At 41.5% G+C, this 25787-nt stretch overlaps 1 protein-coding gene across 6 annotated transcripts in view; it reads left to right on the top strand.

The window, feature by feature from the left end:
* Positions 1-622: 622 nt before the first annotated feature.
* Positions 623-25787, top strand: part of Ccdc85a (coiled-coil domain containing 85A) — a 179762-nt gene continuing 154597 nt past the window's right edge. For all 6 annotated transcript variants that reach the window (XM_090336889.1, XM_090336888.1, XM_090336887.1 and 3 more), the window contains exons 1-2: positions 623-1303; positions 8250-9207. In XM_090336889.1, coding sequence (XP_090193015.1) covers positions 1037-1303; positions 8250-9207 — 1225 coding nt within the window. In that variant the 5' untranslated portion in view covers positions 623-1036. The remainder of the gene's footprint in view (positions 1304-8249; positions 9208-25787) is intronic.

The raw sequence follows: 25787 nt of genomic DNA, 5'->3' as shown, positions 1-25787 counted from the left end.
CCTATTCTCTAAAATGCACACAGCGGGTTATTCCTCAAGTTCCACTACCACATCTTTTCTGATTCCCCCAACTCCTTCCCCCCCTCAACCCCAGCACTCCCCATCTTGGTCAGCAGCTGTTTCCCTGGCCTGGTGGACCAGCCCCTGCAGGCAGAAGAGGGATGCAAGGGAGCGTCCTCGGCCACAAGGTGGCGCGCGCGCGCCTCGCAAAGCCCGGGCGTCCGCAGCTCCGCACCTGCTCCGGGCAGCTGCCCCACCCGCCCGCGTCCCGGGCGCCCTCCCAGGCGGGACGGTGCGGAGCGCGCCCCGGGGATCCAGGTGGCGGCGGAGGAGGCAGAGCCTCGTCCGGCTCGCGCGGGAGATACAGCGGCCTCCGAGGCCTCCCCAGCCGCAGGCTCCGCCCCCAGCCGGCCCCCCACCTTCCACCCCTCCCCAGCTTGAGCTCTGCCAATCGAAGGCTTCCAGGAGCAGCTTGGGAGCGGCTGGCCGGCGCGGCGAAGGCGGCGGGCGGAGCGCGGGCGGCCGGCCCCTCGGAGCCTTCGGGCAACCGGGGCAGAGCCGCGGAGCTCCGCGGAGCTCAGGCGGGAGCGGGGCGGGGGTGGTGGTGGTGGGGCACCGAGGAGGAAAGTGCGCGTGGAGGCGAGTGTCACGGGGGACAGCTCCAGTTAGGGAGGACGAGCGAGCCGGGAGCCGAGGGCGCAGCCCCCCGAGATTCCCTCCCCACTGCCGGCCCCCGCTTCCCCGCGGCGGCCTTCACCATGGACTTGCGTGGAGTTGGGACGGGCCGAGGCAGTCGCCCGCGGTCGGCCGCCCAGCGCAGGGGGTGTGCGGGTGCGCGCTCGGCGATGGCGAGGTAGGATGGCGGCCCCGCGCGAGCCCCGCCGGCCGAGCGCAGCGGGCCCCAGGTGGTGCCACTGACCGTCGGAGCGGAGCCCAGCGGAGCGCACAGGGGCGTGGGCGAGGCCGCGGGCCGCGCCCGCCTTCGCCCGGCCTCGCGCACCCCACTCCCTCGCACCCGGCCCCCCGCGCCGACACCATGTCGAAGGCGCCCGGAGGCGCGGCGGCTGCGGCTGCGGCGGAGAGTGTTCCCGCGGCCCCGGCGGCCGGCTCGTCCTCCGCCGTCGTGGAGGATCTGTCCAAAGTGTCGGACGAGGAGCTGCTGCAGTGGAGCAAGGAGGAGCTGATCCGCAGCCTGCGGCGCGCCGAGGCCGAGAAGGTGAGCGCGATGCTGGACCACAGCAACCTCATCCGGGAGGTGAACCGCCGCCTGCAGCTGCACCTCGGCGAGATCCGAGGGCTCAAGGTGAGCGCGGGGCGCCCGGCGGGGCGGATCCGGCCCGGGAGGAGGGGGCTGACTTTCCTTCTCCGGGCGTCCCGTCAGCACCCCGGCCCCCAGCTCCAGCCCTTCGCAAAGTTGTTCAAACTTTGCCGGCTCTTATTCCTGGCCGCTCCTCTCCCCCAGACGGGGCGTGCTTTCTCCCGGCGCCTCTGAGACGAAGGGAGTGGGTGCCAAGGACGCGGAAAGTCAGCGACAGGGGTGGGGTGGGGCGGGCGGGGCGCACACGGCCCCGGGGATGGTTTGAGGAGTTGGGGTTCAGCCAACTGGGGAAAGAGCCGAAACTGGGGCATCCTCGACTTTGGGGGGGGGGTATAGGGGATGTAGCTGCCGGAGAGCCACCCATTTACCTGGCGAGCAGAGGGCAAAGAAAGGGCACCGCTGCCAAGGAGGAGAGCACGAGGCCAGGCGCCCCCCGGGATGCCCGGGGCAGGCCTTGCGTGGAGGGGCCGGAGTTCTGCCTCCGAGGCTACCAGTGCACTCCGGGACTCGCTGCCCCGCTCCCCACTTTGATTGGCATCATTATCATCTTGCAACCCTCTGCGGTTCAATCCCTGCTTGATTTGCAGCCTGGAGTTGGGGGTAGGGACTCAGCGTGGAAGCCTGGGGATTTACACCAGGTGGGCCACAAGTGTAGGCTAGTGGCGCCCCCTTCTTGAACCTGCCCTCCCTCTGCCGTGAGCAAGCAGGGACTGAACCCCAAATCCCACCACTAACTTTTTACTCCCCCTGGAGAGCTGTGGAAGGCCAGCCATGTGCCCAGCAGGCCGCGGCAGCCGGCCAGTGGCAGGGAACCGCCCTGCCGCCGGCACGCACTGCAGCCCAAAGAACTTCCTTTGCTCGCGAGCTCACCGGGTGCCTCCTGGTATTCCTTCCTCTCATTGTTCTGCTTTTGTTTATAGGAAGCCACACACAAACGAAATCGGTGCAGGGGCCTCAGGGAGCTAAGTCCCCGCAGGCACAGGCTGTTCTCCTGCCTTTCCAAACCCACCCCACTCCTGCTTAGGGAATTGCCTTAGTGCTCCAGCTCCAAGAGTCTGGGCAGAGGAGTGGGAGAGGCTGGATGCCCGACACGCACTAGTATGCTGCCCCAATCCAGGTGGGAGAGGGCTCGGCTCTCTCCTCATGTATGGGGTCCCCAGAATAGTTGCAGTTAGAACAGTTCCCACAGTCAGACTTATTAACGGCCAGGCTCTTTGGGGAAAGGATGGGCTAACCAATGGAAAGATAATCTCAGAGATGGAAGGGGAGTTTGGGTGATATCTCAGATCTTCATTTTGTTCATGAGTGAAATACAAAGGTTTAATACTGGACTTGACTGCAAAATATGGTGGTTTTCATCAGGATAGAACATAAATGGATGGCCATACATCTCCAAGATATCTCTCTCTCTCTCTTTCATTTTTAAAAGCAAAGCTGGTCAATGTCACCTTGCACTTTAATCTTCCATGGTTTGAAATGTAATGTAACTTGGATGAGTTTTTAATCAATTAATCAATTTCCCAAAGATTTTAATAGAATGGAGACAACACAATATTGATTATACATTCTTCAGGGAAGTTCTTTTAGGTTGTGCGCAGGGGACTGTATTAGGAACTGGGTATAAGTGGGTGAGGGGAGGGTAGAGGTGACAGGCTACCTGGTCTCCACTCTAGTAGCTTCATCTAGAAAAGTCACTCTTAGACTAGGGAAGAGTAATTAGCTTGAGGTTTGATTTCATGACCTGCATCATGACACCTCCTAGCCCATGTCCATATCAGGTTTTAAGAGCAATGGAAGCTGGTTGGTTACTTTCTGTCATAGGTTACTTACATCTCTGGGCAGCTAGAGGGGGGAAGACTGCAACACCTCTTGCCTGCCTTAATTGTGCAATAGGTCTAAGACTCTGCTTAGCTCCTAGCATTCTTCATTTTCATTTTTGGGGTCTCAGCTTACTTGAGCACCATATGTGGTTGATTGACTAAATGGTAGGTATATTTATTTATGAGGTTAAGTTGGAAGAAAAGGGTTTTATTTTTTGGTATTTGAGGGTTTGTCAGGCTTAGTTGAGGCCTATAGTAGGGTGACTAAGGCCACAGCACTTCTTTTGATGCCTTATTTTGTGAACTGACTGAAATTTCATTGAAGAAATTTTAAGGCTACTAGATAAAAGTATAATTGTACAGTATGATCAGCTTGGGAAAACTGCTGACTTCTCTGAGCCTTATATATCTGATCTACTTAGTAGTCATTTTAATTCCACATGAGGCTTTTTGAGGGTTAAATGGTGGATAGATTCAGAAATCCGAGTGAGTTTTCAGAGTTTCTCAAGGTCATCGAGACACAAAATATTGAAAATAAGGTCCTCTCCCCTCCTCTCCTTTTCTTTCCCTTCTCCGTTTCCTGTTTCTCCCCTTTCCCTTTTCCTTCCTTTTCTCTTTCCTTCCCTTCTTCCTCTCCCTTTTCCTCCCTTCCTTCCTCTTTCCCTCCCTCCTTCCTTTCTTCTTTCCTTCCTTCTGTCTGTCACTGTCTCTCTCTGTCTCCGTCTCTGTCTCTGTCTCTCTCTCTCTCAGCTAATACACATTAGTTGCTTAGTGTGTGAACTCTAAACAGATGAAGACAGGCAACTCTGGCTAGGGTGCTGACATTGTAAGGATCTGGATTCTCCCAGAGCACTTCTTTGGGCTGCTGAGCATGTACCAATATTAAGGTTATTCTGACCCAGAATGCTGTTTGGAAGCTGATTTGGGGGATTTGAGTGTCTGTGGATTTGTATTAATTTTCCTACTTATTTCCTAACAGCCTCATTCAGCAATGAAGGAAAAGAATGCAGTGCAGTGTTTTTTCTTAACCATAGATGTAGCTCTTATTAGTATATAGGCATGATTTAAACTCTTTGGTTATAGCCTATGAAGTAGACTTAAGCTTTTAAAAATTAATTTAAAGCCAGGTATCCATGGCTTAGGTCTGTAATTCTAGCTACTTGAAACTGAGGTCTGGGGATTGTGGTTCACAGCCAGTCTGGCAAAAAAAAGTCCATGAGACTCTTATCTACAGTTGACAACCCAAGAGCTGAAGTAGAGCTGGGGCTTAGTTGGTAGAGACCTAGCCTTGAACAAAAAGCCCAGCTCTGAGCTCAAGCCCCAGGACTGCTGCCCAGCACTAACAATGTTAATTTTAATACTTGGATAACATATGGTGGCCTATGAAAATGTTAAAAGAACACCTAAAATTGTGAAAAAGGAAGTCCAAGTTTTAACATGGCACATTTGAATAAGCTAGCTCACAAGGTTATCAAGTGCAGAATTACGGAGTAAATAATGCTCACAAGAAAAGTGAATCACAGGGAGAGGAGCCATGGTGTAAATGAATAGGCTATGACCAACTGTTCATTTGTTCTGGAATTCAGAGAAAGTCCATTTCACTTGCTTTGAGAGGAAGGTTTCTCCCAGTCTCCATGGTACTACCATCCCTGTCTTCATTTCAGTTTTGGAGAAATCAGGAGGAGCTATAGGAGAATTATAAGCAAATGCTCTCAGCTGGAAATTCAACCAGAAGAAGGACATGACTTGAACTTCCTATCAAATGCCAGGATTTAACTTAGTGTTGAATAATTTTGGAAGCTTACAATGAATACTTAGTGTATTTTTTCTAAATATCTACAGCTTCTTACTTCCTCTGAAGCATCACTGTTGAGAGATAATATGACCTCTTGCTGCCATAGAGTAGGACTTGCTGAAAATGATACTTTCTCTGTAGCTATAGCTATAGTCTATTTGGGCCACAAGTCTACAGTTTTGGAGAGTTGATCAGCCCATAAACATATACTCCAGCTGGGAACTCATGGCTCACACCTGACATCCTAGCTATTCAGGAGGCTGAGATCTGATTATTGTGGTTCGAATACAGCCTGAGCAAAATCTGTGAGATTCTTATCTTTAATCACAAAAAAACACAAGTGGAGCTGTGGTTCAAAGTGGTGGAGTGCTAGCCTTGAGCAAAATGTGATCAGGGACAGTACCCAGGTCCTGAGTTCAAGCCTCAGGACTACAACTATACCACTACCACCAACAAAAAAGCATATACTGAATGTTCACTGTATGCAAAGTGCCATGGTAGTATCTTGCACATGCAAAGAAAGGCATTAGACATCTGCCTTCCAGAAAGTTGGGAACTGTACAGAAAGGAGAAAAGTTGATGTCCAAACAAAAAGTTCAGGCCTTAAGCAGCAAGTAAGTAATGTTCTAGTGGTAGGGGAAATCTCTCAGAGGAATAACTCAAGTAAGTTCATACAGGTGAGAAGGTGATATTTCCTGGTTGTAATGCTTCAACATAATTAGATGTCATGATTTTTCAACAGAGTGAGCTAAAGGTAGACAGTCAGGAGCAAGTTTTTCAGACCTGGCTAATTGATTTATTTGTTTTCCTTGGCAAAGAGGAGGGAAGCATTGGGGGTGACTTAGCAGGAGGAGCACAGTACTGGGAAGTGTTTTGAAGATGAGCCTGGTTTAGGAGTGGATTAGATTAGGTGAGGGAAGAGAGAAGATGGATAAAGGCAGGAGGCCAGGATGTGTGTGTGTGTGTGTGTGTTGGTCAAGCCTAGGACAGAGGGCAGAAAGTGGCCATGAGAAATGAAGGGAAGAGGAGGCACTGGAAATCAGCAAAAGAGTGTTGTGTTGGGAAAGCCAAGAGTTAGAACTGGAAGTGAGAAACAAGCTACACGTGTTTTTGTATTCCTGCCTGGAAATTTCCTCCTGCCTTCGGTCTTAGGACTTGTCAGAAAGGGAAGGATGTTTCAAAGTTTGTTCTTTAGTCAATATCAGAAAAAGTGTAGGAACCAACCTGTAATTGAAAAAGAAGCGTTTCCTCTGCATCTTTAATTTGGGACCAGATGACAGAGTCTTTGTGAAGAAGATTAAGTCTTAGGTAGTAAGCTCTGGCTGTTCTTTTTCCTCCTTACCAAACCATTGGGCTTCCTTTGCTATTTGTGTGAACCGAGAATAAAGGGGAAGTTCGTAACACACTTAACATTATTTTCAAGTAGTGTACAGAGTTGCCATACAACAAAGCAGTTTGTGGATAGAGTGCATCTTGACTGCTGTCACCCCTTTCATTATTTTCTCCCATTGCTCCCAACCCTACCCCTTCCCCCCATTTTCTTAATTTTGTAGAATATTTACACTGAATTTTATGACTGCATTTTCTCCACTTCTTTTCTTCATTTAGCTATCCTGATCTCCTTGAACTTTCCCCTACTTCCTTAACTCACTGTTACATTCCTCAGTTTCTGATGTCTGTGGTAGAGGTGCTGTGTTCTGGATACACAGTTGGATAGAAAGGATGAGGTCTCTTTCATGACTTCATTGGGGTGGTGTGATGAGGTAACAGGCACTCTCATGCACGGGTGGCAACACTGTAGTCAGTACAACAGAGGGGAAATCTAAGTGGAATTGGGTAGAAGTGGACCTTCTTCACAATGGCTTCTTTGTTAGTGAGCACTGACTGGAGAGCATTGATAGTTGTATAGAAGGCCGAGGAAAACATTGGAATGAAAAAGGAGAAGGAATTGCCCTTTGAGGACCTCAAACAAAGCCTGGGGGGGGGAGACCCTCCCACGCTCGATGCCCATCTTCACTTCTGCTATCTGGACCAACCCAGCCCAGTAGCCTCTTTGTTGATACCCGTTGTTTCAGAGTTTTGGCACTTGTCCTGTTTCTCCACTCAGATGTGTGCTCTTTCGTTTAATCAAGGTCATTGCTCAAATGTTTCTTTTTTATGCAGTGGTGACTCCTTTTAAAGAAGTGGGTTTTTTTTTAACTTGCTTTATATATCTCCCTGGTCAATTTTCATTACATGACGTAATATTTTAAACTAACTTTTGACACTTTTTTTTCTACCAGAATGAAAGCTGTAGGATGTCAGAGTCTTTGTCATGTCCACTGATACATCTCTTCCACTTAGTCTGGTACATGACATATAATTGATGCTTATTAATGAATGACCAAATAGATGGGCCCTCTGGAAGGAGAAGTTCACTGAATGGGAGCATTTTTGGGGACTTTGTGAGAATGGGAGGGGGATTTTGTTCCATGTTCTAAGGACAACAAGAAGCAATGAAAGGATTTTCCACATGTGAGTGGAGAATGAACTGAATTTTGGAGGATGAGTCCTGCAGACCTGGTGGGTTCTGAAGTGGAAAAACGGGGGAGTAGATGACAGGACAAACTCATATTCTCACTGTGAGCAGTACGGTGGGGGGAAGTAGCTTTGCTGAGAGATGTGATTTGGAGCTGGGATTAGGATATCAAGGGCTCATGTTGTTAATAAGATGCCTGGCACATGGGTGTCCACGTGGGTGTGTCAAGTAGGGGTCAGGTGTGCAGGACCGAAATGCCACTAGAGGGCAAATTGTGCATTCTCCCTGCTGGGTCACTGCCAGTGTCACAGCTTATCCCCTATCCCTGAAGACCTGAGCAAGTCTTCATTTGCTCAGTAGAAAGACCTGCTGTCTCAGAGCTTCTGAGCATGTTACAGATCAAAACCTTCCACTTTTCTTTCTTAAGGGTGGGGCAGATGGGCCTTGTTTTCTCTCCAGACTGATTTCCTGTTAATCAGCTCACTGGCTAGCTCCCTATATACTGATTTGGTGATGTTGGACAAGTGAAGCTTTGTGTGGTCTGGTTTCCTCTTTAATAAAAGACCCATAATCACAATTCCCTGTTTCTGGTGCACATTAGACAAGGTAATGCAAGCATCCCATAGGGGACATAGCTGATAGCTTTTATTTAAACATCTCTAGCTTTTCCCACCTCCACCTCTCCCCTTAATATTCTAGAGACATAAGCAATTCCAGGCTCTCCTGATTCCAGGAACTCCACGCTCAGGATGCTTCCTATGCAGTACTTTCCTTGGACAGCTGTCTTTTTCTTTTCAGGATATCAACCAGAAGCTCCAGGAGGACAACCAGGAGCTGAGAGACCTCTGCTGTTTCCTGGATGATGACCGGCAGAAAGGCAAGAGGGTGTCCCGGGAGTGGCAGAGACTGGGCCGCTACACAGCTGGGGTGATGCACAAGGAAGTAGCTTTATACCTGCAGAAGCTGAAGGAGCTGGAAGTGAAGCAGGAGGAAGTGGTGAAGGAGAACATGGAGCTCAAGGAGCTCTGTGTGCTGCTGGATGAGGAGAAAGGGGCCGGCTGTGCAGGCAGCCGCTGCTCCATCGACAGCCAGGCCAGCCTGTGCCAACTGACAGCCTCCCCTGCGCCGTATGTGCGGGATGTGGGTGATGGCAGTAGCACCTCCAGCACTGGCAGCACCGACAGCCCTGACCACCACAAGCACCATGCAAGTGGCGGCAGCCCTGAGCACCTGCAGAAGCCCCGGGCCGAGGGCAGCCCCGAGCACTCCAAACACAGGAGCGCCAGCCCTGAACATCTGCCAAAACCCAGGGCCTCTGGCACCCCAGATCACCCCAAAGCACTCAAAGGACCTAGCCCTGAGCATCATAAGCCCTTATGCAAGGGCAGCCCGGAACAGCAAAGGCACCCACACCCAGGGAGCAGTCCTGAAACGCTACCCAAGCATATGCTGAGCGGAAGCCCAGAGCATTTCCAGAAGCACAGGCCTGGGGGCAGCCCGGAACATGCCAGGCACAGCGGGGGGAGCCCTGAGCACCTTCAGAAGCATGGGCTTAGTGGGAGCCTGGAGCACCTGCCCCGACCTAGGGGCACTAGCCCTGAGCAGCTGAAACAGCATTATGGGGGGAGCCCAGATCACAAACACGGAGGAGGAGGAGGTGGAGGCAGCGGTGGAGGCAGCAGGGAGGGCACCCTCAGACGGCAGGCACAGGATGACGTGTCCCCCCATCATCGGAATGTCTACAGCGGCATGAACGGTGGGTCAGTACGTGCTGGGGAGTGGATTTGGGGCAAGGCAGTAGAGATAGGACAGATGAAGAAGCACTTCCCGATAACAATAGGAAGTACAGGCAGGGCTGAGGGTGGGTTGAGAGGAAGGAGAAGGGGACGTTGGTCCTGAGATAATGCTGTACATTTCTTTTGCTTGATTTGTTGTTTTATACAGCAGTCAGACATGGAAAGCTGGAGAAGGTTGGGGAGAGGGGAGAGGGAAGGGAAGACCAGTAATCTTCAGGATGAAGTCTGTTTTGTGTTGGATAAAAATAATCGTCTTTGATCTTGACCTTGGGCATTTTCCTCCTCCTATGAGGATTGCTACTAGGAATAGCTTGTAGAAAGGTATCCACATGCTGCTTGAATCTAGTTAATAGCTCACATCCAGGAAGAAATATATGTTGGCTATTTCTTCTTTGAAGAAATACCTTGTGTCTAAGTAGGCTTGATGTCAGTTTGCATGACAGCATGTAAATGCACCTTTTTCTTGAGTCTGTTCTCTCTTGTGCTGGACTCAGTAGCAGGAGTGGGTGACTTTTGTTTTACAAATAATTCATTTCCTTGCTCAGTGCTCACTAACACTCCCTGTTGGAATAGGATGTTCTTATATCTCTTAGGAGACAGTTCTCTGGGTCACTTCAGGTCACTCTATGGTAATGTACAGATGTGTGTGTGAAGACTCCTTTAGTTTTCAAAGCTTGAGATTCATGCATTGCTGAGCTTTTTAAAAGCCTTTTAGAAGAGGCTTAATGTTCTGCCTCTTGGTTCTGAAACCATTTTGAACTTAAATCATTTCCTAAATAGAACAAAAGGTGCCCTCCCCACTACAGTTCTTTTATGTTTCCTGTGGTTGGCTTGGAACTCAAAAGATTAGTTTTAGCAACTGTGGCATTTTTTTATTCACTTTTCATTCACATTACCTGAGGGTTTCCCCTCTGCTTGAAGGCTGCTCTAGCATCTCTGTGAAATCAGCTCTGAGCTGTGATGGAGGAGGCTGCCAATTTTAGCAGTGACACAAAGGGTAAATTTTCAATATTGTACTTGGGGATTTACCTGTTGGACGCCATTTCATCCTAATCCTTTTCTCATAGTGCTGAAAATTGACTCTGGAAGCTTTGCTTCTAAGGCTTTCAGTGTTCTGTTAAGCACAAAAGGAAGCAGAAAAGGTTGGGGAGATAGGAAGCTGCTGCTTTTTCCCTTTTCCAGTTGGGAGGTGGCAAGGAAAAGCCAGTGCACCTGTTAGGTTGAGACCTCCTTGCTGTTACCTTTCCTGGGTTGACTGAACTTGCATCTCTGATTCTAAAAGACCAGTAGAGATACCCTGGTTACTGTGGCCTTGGCTCTCTTGTTCTCCAAACAGATGGAAGTCACTACTGAAGGTATTTTGGTTATGTTACTATTATGAAATAGGTCATCAGTCATGATGCTTGTCCCCAGGGGTGGCAGGCAGCTAATGGGAAGGTAAAGTTAATGACTTTTCCATTTCTTGATTACTTTTTAATGAGCTTAAGAAGTAACTATGTATACTATTTTAAGGAAACTTCATTTCTTAAACTGAACCAAAAAAGAAAATACTTAGGAGCAGGTGGTTCACTTACAAAACAGTTATTCCCTTTACATAAAGGACTCCAGTTTGTTTCCATTTTATTTGAAAATTCATACTATTTTAATTTATTTTGGAAGTACTGGAGTTTAAACTCAGAGCTTCATATTTGCTAAGCAAGAGTGACACTTCTGAGTTAAACCAACAGCCTTGCTTTTCACTGCTGGTTATTGTAAGACAGAATCTGTTTTCCAGCTTGTGTGGACTGTGGTCTGCCTATTTAGATTTCTTGTAATCCCATGGGATGTTAGGAACACATTGCCACCACCAGCTTTTTCCCCAAGCAGATGAAGTCTCTTGAACTTTTCTGCCTGCCTGGCCTTGAAACATGCCCTTTCAATCTCAGCCTTCCAAATAGATAAGATTAAAAGCCTGAGGTACTTGAACTTGTCTTATTGATCTTATTTTACTAACCAATTATTTTGTATAGATTTCAATGTCTTGATCTATGTATTCAATATGTTATGATTAAATCAAGATAATCTATCAATCATCTCACTTACCTATCATTTTTTATGGTGAATCATTTGAAATTTACTTTCTTAATTATTTTGCATATTACATTATCATCAACTACAGATACCCTGCTGTACAACAGAACTGAAAACCTTTTTAAATAATTTTTTATTATGATTAATAGAAGGGTTATGGGTTACATTATATTCACCAGATAGAAGATGCATAACTTCACAAACATGACATGGTCCCCATTTCCCTCCCACTCTCCCCTCGCTTATCTTGATTTCCCCCCTTCCCTATCCAATTTCAAATAACCAATTAAACACATATAAAATATATCAAATAACAAGGTGAAATATTGTAACATTATGAGATAACCAAGGGATGGCAAAAGAGATGAGAGATAACATAGTACATTAAGAACAACAATCATTCATTATATGGCTTTTGGAAAATCTTTTTTTTGTGCCTATAACTTCATTCCCTTTGATGAACAGTTCTTCCTGTTTTCCCTTCTTACTGTCTCAAAACTGTAGTAATCCTCAACTCTATTCCACACAGAAGTGAAATTCCACATAGAGAGTCCACACAGAAGTGAGATCATGTGACATATGTATTTCTAGGCTTGGCTTTTCTCACTTAACACTTTTATTACGTTGTCGCACATAATAGAATTTCCTTCTTTTTTATGACTGAATACTATTTAATTATATCTATACACACATATACAAGTATAAAACACATTTTCTTCATTAATCCATTGATAAACACTTAGGCTGATTCCATATCTTGGCTATTGTTATTACTATGGCAGTGAAGATATTTCTTCTACATATTGATTTCAGTTCCTTTGGATATATTTCCAGAAGTAGAATTAGGAGATCATATTGTAATTCTATTTTTAGGTGATTTCTTTTTCCACAATGACTATTATATATTTTCAGCTAACAGTATATCCCTTTTCTCCGTATATTTTCCAGCATTTCTTGCCAAGGAGCAGTGTGTGTGTGTGTGGTGTGTGTGTAGATCTCAAAAAGTAGTTAGGTTGGCCTCAAAGTCCTGATCCTGTTGAGTGTTGGAACTGCAAACATGAGCTTACTTTTAAAATAAAAGCCATTTGAATAGGTAGAAATATATCTTATTATAGCTTTAATTTACATTTTCCTAATGATAAATGATGCTGAGAATATTTTCATGCCTATTGAGAAAGACCCCTCCTCTTCATGTCCTTTGCTCATTTTGAAATTGGAATGTTAGTTTTCTTAGTACCTTATTTATTATGGACAATAAACCCTTATCAAATGTTTGTTTGAGTTGCAAATATAGCCTTCTGTTATGTCACTTGTCTTTGTTATTTCCTTTGCTGTAGAGGCTGTTTTAGTTTGGTGTAGTCCCATTGTTCTCTTTTGGCTTTTGGTTGCCTAAGATTTCAGGGTAATAGCCAAAATGTTACTGCCCAAGCCAGTGATGTGAAACTTGACTCCTACGGGAAATTCTAGAAATTGTAGAATTTCATCCTTTTTTAAAAATAATTTTTATTTCAGTGTATAGAGGGGTTACAGGTATATTTGCGAGATAGAAGGTGCATTACTTCTCACACATTGATATCCCTTCTTATGTTTTTGTCCCCATTTCCTTCCCTCCACCCCCACCCCTCACGTTTCTCCTCCTATTTCAAATAAATAAGTAAACATCTATATCAAAGTGGGATACAGTAATAATTCTTATATTTAACTTTTAAACCATTTTGGTGGTTAGGTGGATTTTTGTGTTTTGTATTGGGTATTTGCAGTTTCCTTTTTCTGTTTGTTTGCACTGAGATTTGCCCTCATGACCTCTGGCTTGCTAGACAGACCCTATATCACTCCAGTCACACCCACCCCACACCTCTTTTAGCTTTGGCTTTTTTTTTTTTTTTTTTTATGAGCTAAGGTCTTGTATTTTTGCCCAAACAATTTTGGATTGTGATTCTCCTTCTTACGCTTTTGGCAACTGTGATTACAGATATGTGCCACGTATTTAGGTCCTTTACCTCCTAGGTTAAATTAATATCTACTTTTTGTTGCTATTGTAAGTGGGATGGTTTTAAATTTTTTCTTGTTTGCTATGACTACACAGAAGTAATATTAATTTTTACATGTTGCTTTTGATTCTGCAACTTTATAAAATTTGTTCATTGAGACAAATTGCTTTTAGTGGGTACTTGATGAGTTTCTCCATGTCATCAGCAAGTAGTGGCAATTTCAGTTCTTCCTTTCCTGTTGCCTTTTATTTCCTTCTCTGACCTAATTCCCCAGGCAAGGATTTCCAGTACTATGTTGAAAAGTACCGCTGAGCATGGGCATCTAAGAGGAATGCTCGTATGATTGAGAAGGAGGTTAGCTTTGGGTTTGTAGTTTGTGGTATGGAATCATCGTTTAGTCCCTAATCTGTTGGCATGTTTTTATGATTAAATGATGTTAAATTTTGACAAATTCTTTTCAAGCTTTTATTGAGGCTGAAGCCTCAGGTTAACTAATGCTTGATTTAACTTGAATGTTTGTAGGTAAAACTTTCAAAGAATGATTTACGTTAAGTAACCTGTAAAGTTGGTAGATGTTACACCATAGCTTATTACTGCCTGGATGCCCGTTAACTTAGTGGGTTAGGGAAACCTTTCTTGAAAGTTAACAATGTAATTTATTTACAAATTTGGTATACCAGCTACATTATAAAATGACCATATTAACCATTTCTTTTTGCTCTTTCGAGTTTTCTCATTCATATGTAACAAGCTTAGTGAGAGCTGATATTCACACTAGAGAATATTTACAGTACACTTGCATTGCATTTTATTTCTGTAATTAATTGGAAAATGAAGTGGCACAGTGAGATGTTTCTGGATCATCAGCATATAAATTTGGGCATCATATTTACCCTGCTGTTACAAATTAATTTTTGATAAGGATAATAAGACATGCCATTTCATACTTTTAAATTCCACACAATTTGTTGGAATCATTGGTGTAAAAACAGATAAGACCCAGTTGTGAGGTTAATCCTGAATTGCAGATCTACTGAGCATTTCTAGAGCTCTATTTGGGATTGGTAGAGCTGTGGATGATTTGGATCAGTCTTTGTATATTTTTACATGAACAGAAAACAGGTGGAAACTAGAACAGAACGACTGCATTGCAGCAGATGGAATGGAGCTGGAAAATGTATGGCAGGCTATTGTACTACTTGTGAGGTGCTACTTTCTCTTCAAACATATCACCCTCCTGTTGGGAGCTCACATATGGAAATGATTCAGTTGTGTTACATAAGAAGCACTTTGACCTTCTTGGTTGAAATGCAAAAGTCATTTGTGTTCCTCTTAAACTCTTAACTGCTTTCTTTCTTGTTTAGTGAAAGTATCCCCAGAGATAACAAGAGCAGGCTGTTTCTTCCTTCAGTTGAGAGTATTTCAACAGTTGAACTAAGAGAACAGGAAATTCTTTGTATATTAAGGGAGGTTGAGCTGCATCCTTGGGTTCTACCCAGTAGCAGATAAAAAAGTGTCTTCAGATACTGACAAACATTCCAGGGTAAGGTGTGTGAAAATTATCATGGGTCTCTGGTTTGTTTGTTGTTTGGAGTGAGTCTCACTATGGGGCCCAGGCTGGTCAGGAGCATGCTGTGTTCCTGCCTCTCTCACTTGAGGGTTGGATTATAGGAGTGTACCACCAATCCTGGCCACTCCTAGTTTAAAACTAGAATTCATTGTATTGTTTTTCAATCTCAAATGCATCTGGCATCCAGTCATCTAAGCTAGTAATTGCTATGAATTAAAAAATATCCTTCAACTGATTATGATGCTGTTCTTTTAACTAACTGAAATCAATTAAATGTTTTTATGTTCTGGCTCATTGAAACTTTTCAGGATTTATGATAGGATACAATGTGATCATTGAGTTAGTGATGCATTTATCATTTCATTTTAACTGAAATAATCTAAAAGAAAGCATGGGGAAGTGAAAAACTTCAGTGAATTAGCCTTTCATCAGGTACAACTTCTCAGAAATGTCAAATGAATAGGAATACATGAACACATATTTATAAGTACATATTTATAAGTACAACTGTAAATGTGTAGGACCATCTAGTTGCTCATTGTATATTATTCTGGATGTATTGCTGTAGGCATCTTGGTCAAGCTTCACTGGTCAGAAATTAAAGTATAAAGACAGATGTTGCTAAAAGTTTCAGATATTAAATATCAGTCATATTTTACTTGAGTAGCACCACAAATCCAATGTGTGTTTGATGGCAATGAAATTTTCTCGCTAAAGTATATGACTTTAGGCTGTTAAGCTTCTTTCTCAGTTTTAGCCATTTCTGTTTCTGCTGTTTAGGGTAGAACTCTGTCTACTCTAAATGGCCCTGGATGGATAGCTCTCTCCCCACAATATCTCCTTCAAAAAGAAATAGTAATACCATGGAATTAGCAGTAGGTTTTTTTTTTTTTTTTTGCCAGTCCTGGGCTTGAGTTCAGGGCCTGAGCACTGTCCTTGGACTTCCTCAAGTCTAGAGCTCTACCACTTGAGCCACAGCACCACTTTTGACTTTTTCTATGTATGTGGTACCAAGGAATTGAACCCCTGGGTCTTTGTGCATGCTAGGCAAGCACTCTACCACTATGCCAAACTCCCGGCCCTAGAAGTAGGTTTTTATGTCCTCAGCAGGCCTGACTCATTTTCTTATTTCTACATTCTGTTTTACTGCTTCCAGTGGCCCATCATATTGTATATACTGATGTTTAAGAAAACAATAAATGGCCTTGAGGACTCCTTTTTTGAGTAAAGTGTGTCGTTTACTTATTTTCTGTGTTTTGACTGTACTTCAGAAAATTGTGGTATTTCTGTAGTAGTATAAGAATTCAAATATTTACATCTTAGGCATAGGCCTAACCAAGTTGCCTTTAATGATACTTTAATGCATCATATTCAATGGTGAACATTGTGCTTATTTGTAAAAAGTACTAATTTTTAATTTAGATCTGAAAAACAGTAAGAATAGTTTTATTTTCAGAAAGTGGGCTGATTTATTTTCAAGAGAAGTAAGAAACTTGAGACTCAATAGCAAGAGTAGACCATGGGATACTTGAGAATTACAGACATGAAATCTCAGTGCTAATTTATGAGTCTGTAATCCGCAGGAGTGAGGTTCAAGTTACGGCAGCGCCTGACACAAATCACTGTCTCTTTAGAGTGCCATTCAAGTGTTTCCAATAGAAAGAATTGTTGCTCTTTCTAAGGCAGAGGATCCTTTAACAGCAGAGAGGCAAAAGTGGTGTTGAGAAAAAGGGAAATGGAAGAGGGAGTAGTAGGTTGCATTATCGTCCTTAGAAAGGCAATGCGGGTTTGTTCATCCTAAGAATAAAAATAATAACAGGGTTATGCACACGTGGCTGTTCATTTAAAGTGTTCACATAATACTGTATGATGGAGCTTCTATTACCCAAAATTGAATAGAAGTTTTGGGATTTATTGTCCTTCCCTCTTTTGAGGCTAAGCATGCATTCAATTAAGATAAATGAAATAGAATCTACTTGTTTTGGTTTGTATTCCTTTTATTTTTCAGAACCTTATTTATGTCTTCTGTAGGTTTTTCTATGAAACAGGAAGAGAAGTTGGATTGGTAATTGCTCAAAAACTATATTGGCATTTTGTGTGCTCTTTCCCTACCTTTCTTCTTCTCTGCTCCCCTGTCTTTCCACCTCCCCCCTCCCTCTCTCCCTCTCTCTTTCTTCCCTATCCATAGATCCTATAGTGTACTGCCGTTTACATTTAATAAATCATTAAATTCTGTTAATTAAAAGACATTGAATGACACCCCCAATCTTTCAGTTTCATTATCGGCTATGTAAAGTTGAATCTCTTTAAAATCTGGCACATATTATATATGGAGAGACAGTGAGCATCATTTTTCCTGCTTATTTGGTTGAGGGATAGTATATCTTCGTTAACATTTGATGGTTAGATACTGGCAGTCTCTTTTCTTCCTGAGTTTGCTTTTCTAGTCAAGTCTAGTCATCTTTATATTAAACTCAGATATTTTTTTCCTCTGGTTTTGATTAGAATGGAAATATAAGGATCCCCTTATATTTATTCTAACTTGGGTGATTCTTTGACTTTTAGAGAAATACCTAATCTGGGTTGTATGTAGTTATAACTATTCAGTATTACTAGTTGATTAAAAATTTAAGAAGCATGAATTGCTTTTAAACACATGATATTTTTTATGAGTGCAAAAAGTTATTGGTTGTGTGTGTGTGTGTGTGTGTGTGTGTATGTGTATGCAGTCATATACTCTATAACTGATGTTCTAGGCGATGATTCACAAATGTGTAAGATAGGGTAGTTCCTTACGATTATGATGGGCTGTAGAGTTCCTGTTGTCTGACATCTTGAAAGCACATCTTCCATGTTTATATACTCAAATGTTTACCATTTTTTCCACAATAATGTGATGACCATGGTTGCAGTCAAAAGTATTAGAGTTTTGTTTTATTTTTTGCCAGTTCTGGGGACTGAACTCAGGGCCTGAGCACTGTCCTTAGACTTTCCTTAAGGCTGGTGTTATACCTCTTGAACCACAGTACTACTTGTGGCTTCTCTATGTATATGGTACTGAGGAAAAGAATCCGGATCTTTGTGCATGCTAGGCAAGCACTCTACCACTAGGCCAAACTCCTCGCCTGAGCATTAGTTATATTAAACAATAGCTTAACTATATAGGTTTATAGAAAAACATTCTAATGTTTGCATAATGACAATATCGCCTAACTATTTTCTTCAAACACATCTCCATCATTAGTTGATACATGGTTATTCGTGTTTTTAGTTATGTTTTCTTATTTATTTGAGAGTATTTTAATTACAAAGAATAAGAAGCAATTAGGACAATATAGTTTTGCTTATAAAGATACAAAATCATGGAACTTAGACCTATAAAGTATTTTACATTAGATATATAAGGTATTTAGCACTTATATATTGTGAGTGTGAAAATTGATTTCTAGAGAAGTTTAGTGTGGAATTGCTGGGTCTGTGTTTAGTCTTTTGAGGAACTGCCATACTGCTTTCCATAGTGGTTGAATGAGTTTGCACTCCCACCAGCATTGTAGTAGTGATCCCTCCTGGCCACATCCACTACTCGGCATTTACCCAATCATCCAGAAACAGGGACATACTAAATCCACTAGCACAACGATACTCATTGCAGCACTATTTAACATAGCAAAGATATGGAACCAACTCAAATGTCCCTCAGTTGACAAGTGGATCAACAAGATGTGGTATATATACACAATGGAATTCTATGCTGCTATCAGAAAGAACATTTGTAAGGAAATGGAAAGACTTAGAAAAAATCATATTAAGTGAAGTAAGTCAGACTCAAAGGAACTTAGGCTCCATGGTTTCTCTCATTTGTAATAATCAGTAGAAATCTTGGGCTCTTCTAGCAGAGATTTACAATAGAGCAAAACCTAGATACATAAGGCCATATCGTATGACACTAAATGAAAGGACTTCCAGGATACAGAAACAAAAGCCATTTGATAAGTGATTGTTGTCCTTAGTTGGGGTCCTTCTTAGACATCTATAAGGGGGGTAAAATGGCAACAGAGTCCACAAATAATCCCAGGAACACAGACTCTGGAGACCAGACTCTCGGTGCAGATCTAACTTTATTTTAGGAAACGTGCTCACTAAAATACAGATTGAGGGGTGGCCACCATGTCATACCAGCAGCAGTTGTTGGGTCTTTCCCGAATGCGACTGTCAGTCAATGGTGTCCTGAGACATGCCTCACTTTCAGGGAGTATCCAGGAGCTTCTGCTCCAGGTGGGAGGGGACAGGCACAGAGTCACAGGAGCACACTTAATGTACTATGTTATCTCTAATCTCTTTTGTTGTCCCTTGATTATCTCATATTGTTATAGTATTTCACCTTGTTATCTGATATATTGTATATATGTTTATTTAGTTATTTGAATAGGGAAGGGGGGAAAACAAGATGAAGGATGGGGGTGGGGGGAGTGAAATGGGGACCAAGACATGAGAAAGGGTATCAATGTATGTGAAGTAATGCACTTCCTATCTGGTGAATATAATGTAACCCTTCTATAAATTACAATAAAAATATATGAAGAAAGAGAAGTTTAGTGTATCAACCAAGGCTAGTTTCCAATTGGTAGAGGAATAGAAAGACTCAGGCTACTCCAGAGCATAGAACCAGTTTTATAAAGAAGGAATGTTTTTCTAGTCTTCAAGGCTACTTGGGAAAGGGGTTGTTTTAGAGGAGTAGAGAACCATTCATTTCCTTTTAGAAATTTTAGAAAATTAGAAATGTTCAATGAGAGCGTGTGACAGATGATCATTACTAGAGTAGACTTTGGTTTAGAATTGAAAAGAAGTAAAACAAAGTGATTTAGAAGATGAGCTTAGTCTATTTCCCAGGGGTCTCTGGCTCATCCAGATGTATACAATTCACAGGTAGATGGACAAGTGCATAATTCATTCTTCATAGAAAAACTATTCCTACTCTTAGCCTAGAAGTCCTTTAACTGCTTTCAAGGAGTTGTGTGTGTGTGTGTGTGTGTGTGTGTGTGTGTGTGTGTTTTAAATAACTCAGCTTATTTCAAATAATTAGACTAGTTATTTTGCTGCTTTGTGTTCTTATAGGAAGAAGTAAAGTAGCATTTATATCTACTTTTGAGAGCATTAAAAGGTCAGAATTTTGGAGTTGCAGATATTTGTTCCTAGCAGCTTGGTCTATTGTGCCACTCTTGAGAATCCAAATTTACCATGGTCATTAATTCAACATCGCTCCCATTTCCCTAGACAGTAAATTTACCACCCAAGCAGAGTAAGACCCCTAAAGGTGAGTCATTATTCATATCTGTAGATGATGGATTAGATGTGATTTAACAAGAAAGTGAAGTTAGTGTCAACTTGTAATAAAAAAGAAAAAGAGTAGACAAAGACAATCAAGACAAAGATAATTGTAAAGGGGAACATAAAACCATTGAAAGGAATCTGTTGAACTGTGTCTTCTGTTAATGGTCTTATAGGCATTCATTGTTGTAGGAACTCACCAGAATCATCTTTTTATGGAGCTATGGGGGAAATTGACTGGATTTATGGGCTTGTTTTACATAGGAGAACACTTATGAAGAAAGTGCACTTATAATTAAGATTAGCTGAAGTCCAGGAAGAATCATTAAGAATCAGGTAATTTGCCATGAATAGCTCCCCTAGTAGGTGACTTTCATGAGAAATAGTTTGGAATAAAGCTTTACAGAATTTGTAGAAAAATACTTGAAAAGTTGCTAATTTTCACTGTGTCTCTTTAGCTCTTGCAATAAGTTCTTCAGCACTTCTTATCTTAAAACTATATGCCATATGAATTTTATCTTTTAGTTCTTTGGCTTTTGTCTATTGCAGTATAAAAATGCCCACAGAAAGGCTTATTTGTGTAGCACTTAAGCCTCCTTGAAGGAAAGATTTATGCCTGAGTCTAAATAGTCATATTTAGCACAACAGTCATTGATTTAAAAAGAAGACAGTGCTAGTATGCTGGTATTATCCCTATTCACAAAATGTATCTAGTTATTTTTATATCCATGAGTATCTTGATAGAATTTACTCCATATGTTAAAGCAATATGGAGATACCCATCCTTAAATTGGCATATGGCATTTAAGCTTTACTCTTAGATTTAAAACAATGGAAAACAGTTTTATAAGCTTCTTCCAGCTAAATTCCCTTTTAATTGCGAATAAAATGTCATTTATTTAAAGGTTGCTTTAAAATATTTTAAAGTCATTTATTTAATTTTTTTTTTACTGAATGAAAATAAATTCCCCCAAACAGTATAACATATTCTACTTCACACAGGACTTGATGGCACACTTACTTCACTGGACATTTAGATACAGAAATGATTTTGCCACTTTCTTTCTGTGTGACCTTCACTATATCATCAGTTTCTGGGACAAAATAATTTTTCTACCAAGAAAGGGGGTAGGAAAGAGATTTTTCTAAGTCAGTAAACCTAGAATTTGGATTTTTACAGGGAAACCTGAGGGGGAAAATTGCCAGATTTTTACTTCATTAGGTATTGACAGTAATATAATTTCATAAATGAAGTTACCTTAAACACTTAAAAAACAAAAATGCAATTATTAAAGGGAAGTCTGTTCAAATAAACAGCTGATCATATTGTACTGATAAATCTGGTTTTAAAAATAGTAATTACAACTCAGGATTTGAAATTGACAATGTAATCTAAAGTGTCTTTCTAGCACAGAACATTGTTTGGACCTTAATTTTTATCTTAGCCATTGTAAAAATTCAGGTTTCCCACAAACTGTACATTGGTTAAATATAGAAGACATTGTATAGCTGGAGGTAGTGCCTCATGTCTATAATTCTAGCTGTGTGGGAGATGGAGATCAGATTGAGATTCAAGGCCAGCTTGAGCAAACCAACAAACAAAAAGGGAGATTCTGTCTAAAAAAAAAAAAAGAATATCTCATTCATAAACTGGGAAAACCTTAGGCAAGTTTTATATTTATACAATATAAGATACCAAAACAAAATAATATTTAGAGAAATTAAGACAACGAAAGAATGTTGAAATCATTTTTAAAGTGATTGCCAATTTATGGATTCATGCTAAAATTTAAAAATCTAACTATTGTAATTCTGGTGTAACATGAATGTTCCAAGAACAATGATTTGCATTCTTTCTAAATAAGAAAAATGACGTTAGCCAATTTATTATGGGTTGTTATAATCCCAAATATAACCATTTGTAATAAATAAATAAATTACAAACAAAAAAATGGCATATACCTGTCATCCTAAACTATAGGGGAAACAAAATGGCTGGGCCTGGTTGTACATGCCTGTCATTGCAGTGACTCAACAGGCACAACAGGAGGATTTCAGCCCAAGTTGGCATAGACGTAAATCCAGACCCTATCACAGAATAAACAGTCATGAAAGGGCTAGAGACATGGCTCAAAAGGTTGAGTACCTGCTTAGCACTCATAAAACCCTTAGTGTAAACCCTAGTATCATTAAAAAGCAAACGTGACCCCTGTGTTAACTCAGTTTTACTCAGGCAGAGTTTGGGTGAGTAAACTAGGAGCTACAAGGTATGTACCCTTCTTTTCGGCACAGGAAGAAAGAGTCTTAGACCTAGAGGTGTGAATAGCTTGGACTGGGGAATTTTCTTTCTCATGGAAATTCTGTGCACCCAACTTTCAAAGGTTGTACTGCGAGGCTTGCTCTCCTAGAACGTGACAGTGAACACATTCCCAGGAGAAAGCTTGTTCATAGGTAGAGAGTGTACCATGCTTGACACGGCTTAAACAACTGTTCTCAATCTTGTCTGCCTCCTTGTGCCTAGTGCAAATTTGTTAGTATTGTAGAAATTCATTCAGTAGTGTCAGAATGGACGCCTTTCTCTTGAATCTCTCAAAGTGATGAGTCTAAACATTATGGGCGGATAAGAAATAAGAGACATTTGAACAGTTCTTAAGTCTGCTGATACTTGGTTACTTCTACTTTGATCAGTCTCTGATAGCAATAACAAATATATTTAGCCATTTTGAAATGGATATGTTTTATCTGTTATCTGTTTTCCTGTGATGTTTAGTGGAATAATATCTTGTATCTCTGTATTATATAGGTAAGTCAAATTTGGGAGAGAGTAAACCAATGGCAAGGCAGTAATATCACTTTCTTTTTGTGCTTTTATTATGTTCACTTAACTCAGTGTCATGGTTTTTGTTGCTATAAGAGAACACAGGAGAATGGGAAATTTGTTTAACTCATGATTTTACAGATCCAAGAATGTAGCTTAGGCATCTGTTTGACTTCGGTGAGGGCAAGATGGCAGGCTTCTAAAAACAGCCCACTCTCCATAGTTAATCCACTCATAAGAACTAATTCTACCTCACAAGAAAGACAATCCCTCTTAAAGACTCTACCACCACTCAATAACAGTACACAGAGGACCAAGCATCACTGAGTTTGAGTAGGGAACAATCATATTTAAACCTAATGCAAGATTTTGATGATCCTCTCATGAATTCTTTGGCAAAAGGGAAGACATTCTCTTTCTTGTACTTTAACATTCAAATGACAGTTGAGCTAGTTCCGAGTAAGATTCCACAGTGAAACTGAGGGGGGAATGGGAGAATAAAATCTGTAATAATTTTATCATACATCTTTGTATTAGCTAACCAGGCATTCTGAATGAAACCAGAGATAAGAGGGATTTATTACAGCAAATAAAGGCTATCTGACAGGGTCCTGAGATAAACAACATAGTACAACAACATAAATGACAATACGGGAAAGCTTAAGTTGCTGGATGACTCATGAGTGTGGATATAGTAAGGAAACCAAAAGCTGTTCAGATTTAATTCGCTTTGTATAAATTTCTGCACTGTTCCATATGCAGAAGAGAGATTGAGTATAAACACACACTCTTATTCCTCAAATGTTTGGCTTTGTGTGGCTGCACATGCTGACAGATACTGTGTCAGGTAGGCTAAAGATCCGGCATGTCACGGGAAGAAGTGAGCTATAATGAAGACGTACAATTAAGTAGCAGATAGGATAAGCATCGGTGTTGTGTTTTGGGGGCTAGGGAGAGAGCACAGGCCGCATAGCAGGGTGCTTCTTAAGCTTGTAAGCACTGCTCCTGAGCAGTGATTAGATTTAAGGAGAATGTCAGAAAGAAAGAGTGGAGGAGAAAATGAGCAAATTGTGAAGGAACAGTGAAGAGATTTAGTAAGTGCTAAGGTCTTTGTTAGTCTGTAGCAGATTATTTTGGACAGTTGGCTGAGATCAGGTTACATAGGGTATTAAATGACATCCAGAGTATTTCTTAATAGCAATATTAATTTCTCACATAGCCGGTCATATAAAATTTTCTCTAGCCTTTAGATTTTGTGATGAAAGTAAGTGGATCAGAAAACTTGATTGCTTAGCATTAAAAGTAATCTCTGTAGAGGTTTTATAACTCAGTTTAAAATAGTTTTTTTCTATTTTTTAAGCGTTCTGGATTTTATGTCAGTACTTGAGGGCTTCATGCATTCGGACTTATACCATTTAATCCTCTCCCATTTTTTCCCAATATTATTTTCCAAGAAAATGTTATACTGAGTTGGTTGGAGGAGTTTACAGGAAGGGAGTCATGAGTTAAGGGAACTCATCTTATGCCAAAGACATTGCAGTTTTGGGGAAAAGCATGGCCTGCATGCCCAGAAGAGCAACAATATTGCTAAGTGAAACCTAACTAGCTAATTCTCTTAGTACAATGAATGTAGAAAAATAATCTTTGGTTGGTATAGTAAAGTTAATTTAGCTTTTAAATTTTATTCCTTTACATTTTTTTCCATTTTAGTATATTTATCTCAGACTAGTTTGTTGTGTTCTGCACTCTCATATGGTTTTCACACAATGCTCCATTGTAGTCTAGAACTTTTTGTGAAAATTCTTTGGGGCAGTGGGGTTGTTTATAAAGGAGGAGGCAACTCAGCCACCACCCTCCCACTTACTACAGGTGCCTTTCATCTAGAATATCTCTGTATTTTAAACTAGTTTATAGCTTCCTTTTCTTCTTTATGTCTTGTTTGAGAAAAGGTAACTTTTTAAAGTTTATGAAACCTTGGTCTCACTCATTGGCTCCCAAAGAGGTAGTCATTTTGGATATGCCTATCAATTTTCTGGACCAGTAAAAAGATGGTCCTTGTTTGGTCCTAGTTTGGGACCATCCATTTACAGGTCCAAAAAACTGGGTAGTATCTCAGTGTCTACTGTCACTGATGGTTTGTGCCTAACAGACTCATTAAAACATACAAGCAATTTAACTTAGAGCCATGGGGCTTGTCTCTTTCATGACAGACATTTAAATCCTTGTTAACTCTGAAAACCTTCACCTTCAGTTTCTTTACCTTGATGTCCACCATGTTCTTTTGTGATATCTTCTCGAGAGGAAACAAAATAACTTTATTTTTAGAAAGAACCTGTTTGCTAACCTCTATCTTGCTAACCTCTTCAGGCAAGCATATAGATTGATATTTAATGATTTTAGAGGGTATAAAAAACTTTTCTTAAGAAACTTGATATTTACATTTGAATCATCTAATGCTTAGCGTTTTTCTTAAGTTAAAAATGCTTTCATCTCACTCTTTTTTCCTCTATGCACTATGGGACTACTTGTGTAGAACTTGCTTTAATGATTTAATTAGATAAACAGGACCTTTTCTAACTATTAAAAAATACGGAGTTTGAGTTTTAGGTTTCTTCATCTGTTTTCAATTCTAAGGTCTTATAGGTATATATATCCCTTTACAAATAGGAAGTAGCTTTTTTTTTGCCGGTCCTGGGCTTGAACTCAGGGCCTGAACACTGTCCTTGGGATTTCTCAAGGCTAGAGCTCCACCACTTGAGCCTC

This window comes from Megascapheus bottae, chromosome 7 (genome assembly GCF_031878675.1).
Source record: "Megascapheus bottae isolate mThoBot1 chromosome 7, mThoBot2.hap1, whole genome shotgun sequence".
Taxonomy (NCBI): domain Eukaryota; kingdom Metazoa; phylum Chordata; class Mammalia; order Rodentia; family Geomyidae; genus Megascapheus; species Megascapheus bottae.
The sequence above is the reverse complement of the archived record's forward strand: the minus strand, read 5'-3'. Positions and strand labels throughout refer to the sequence as shown.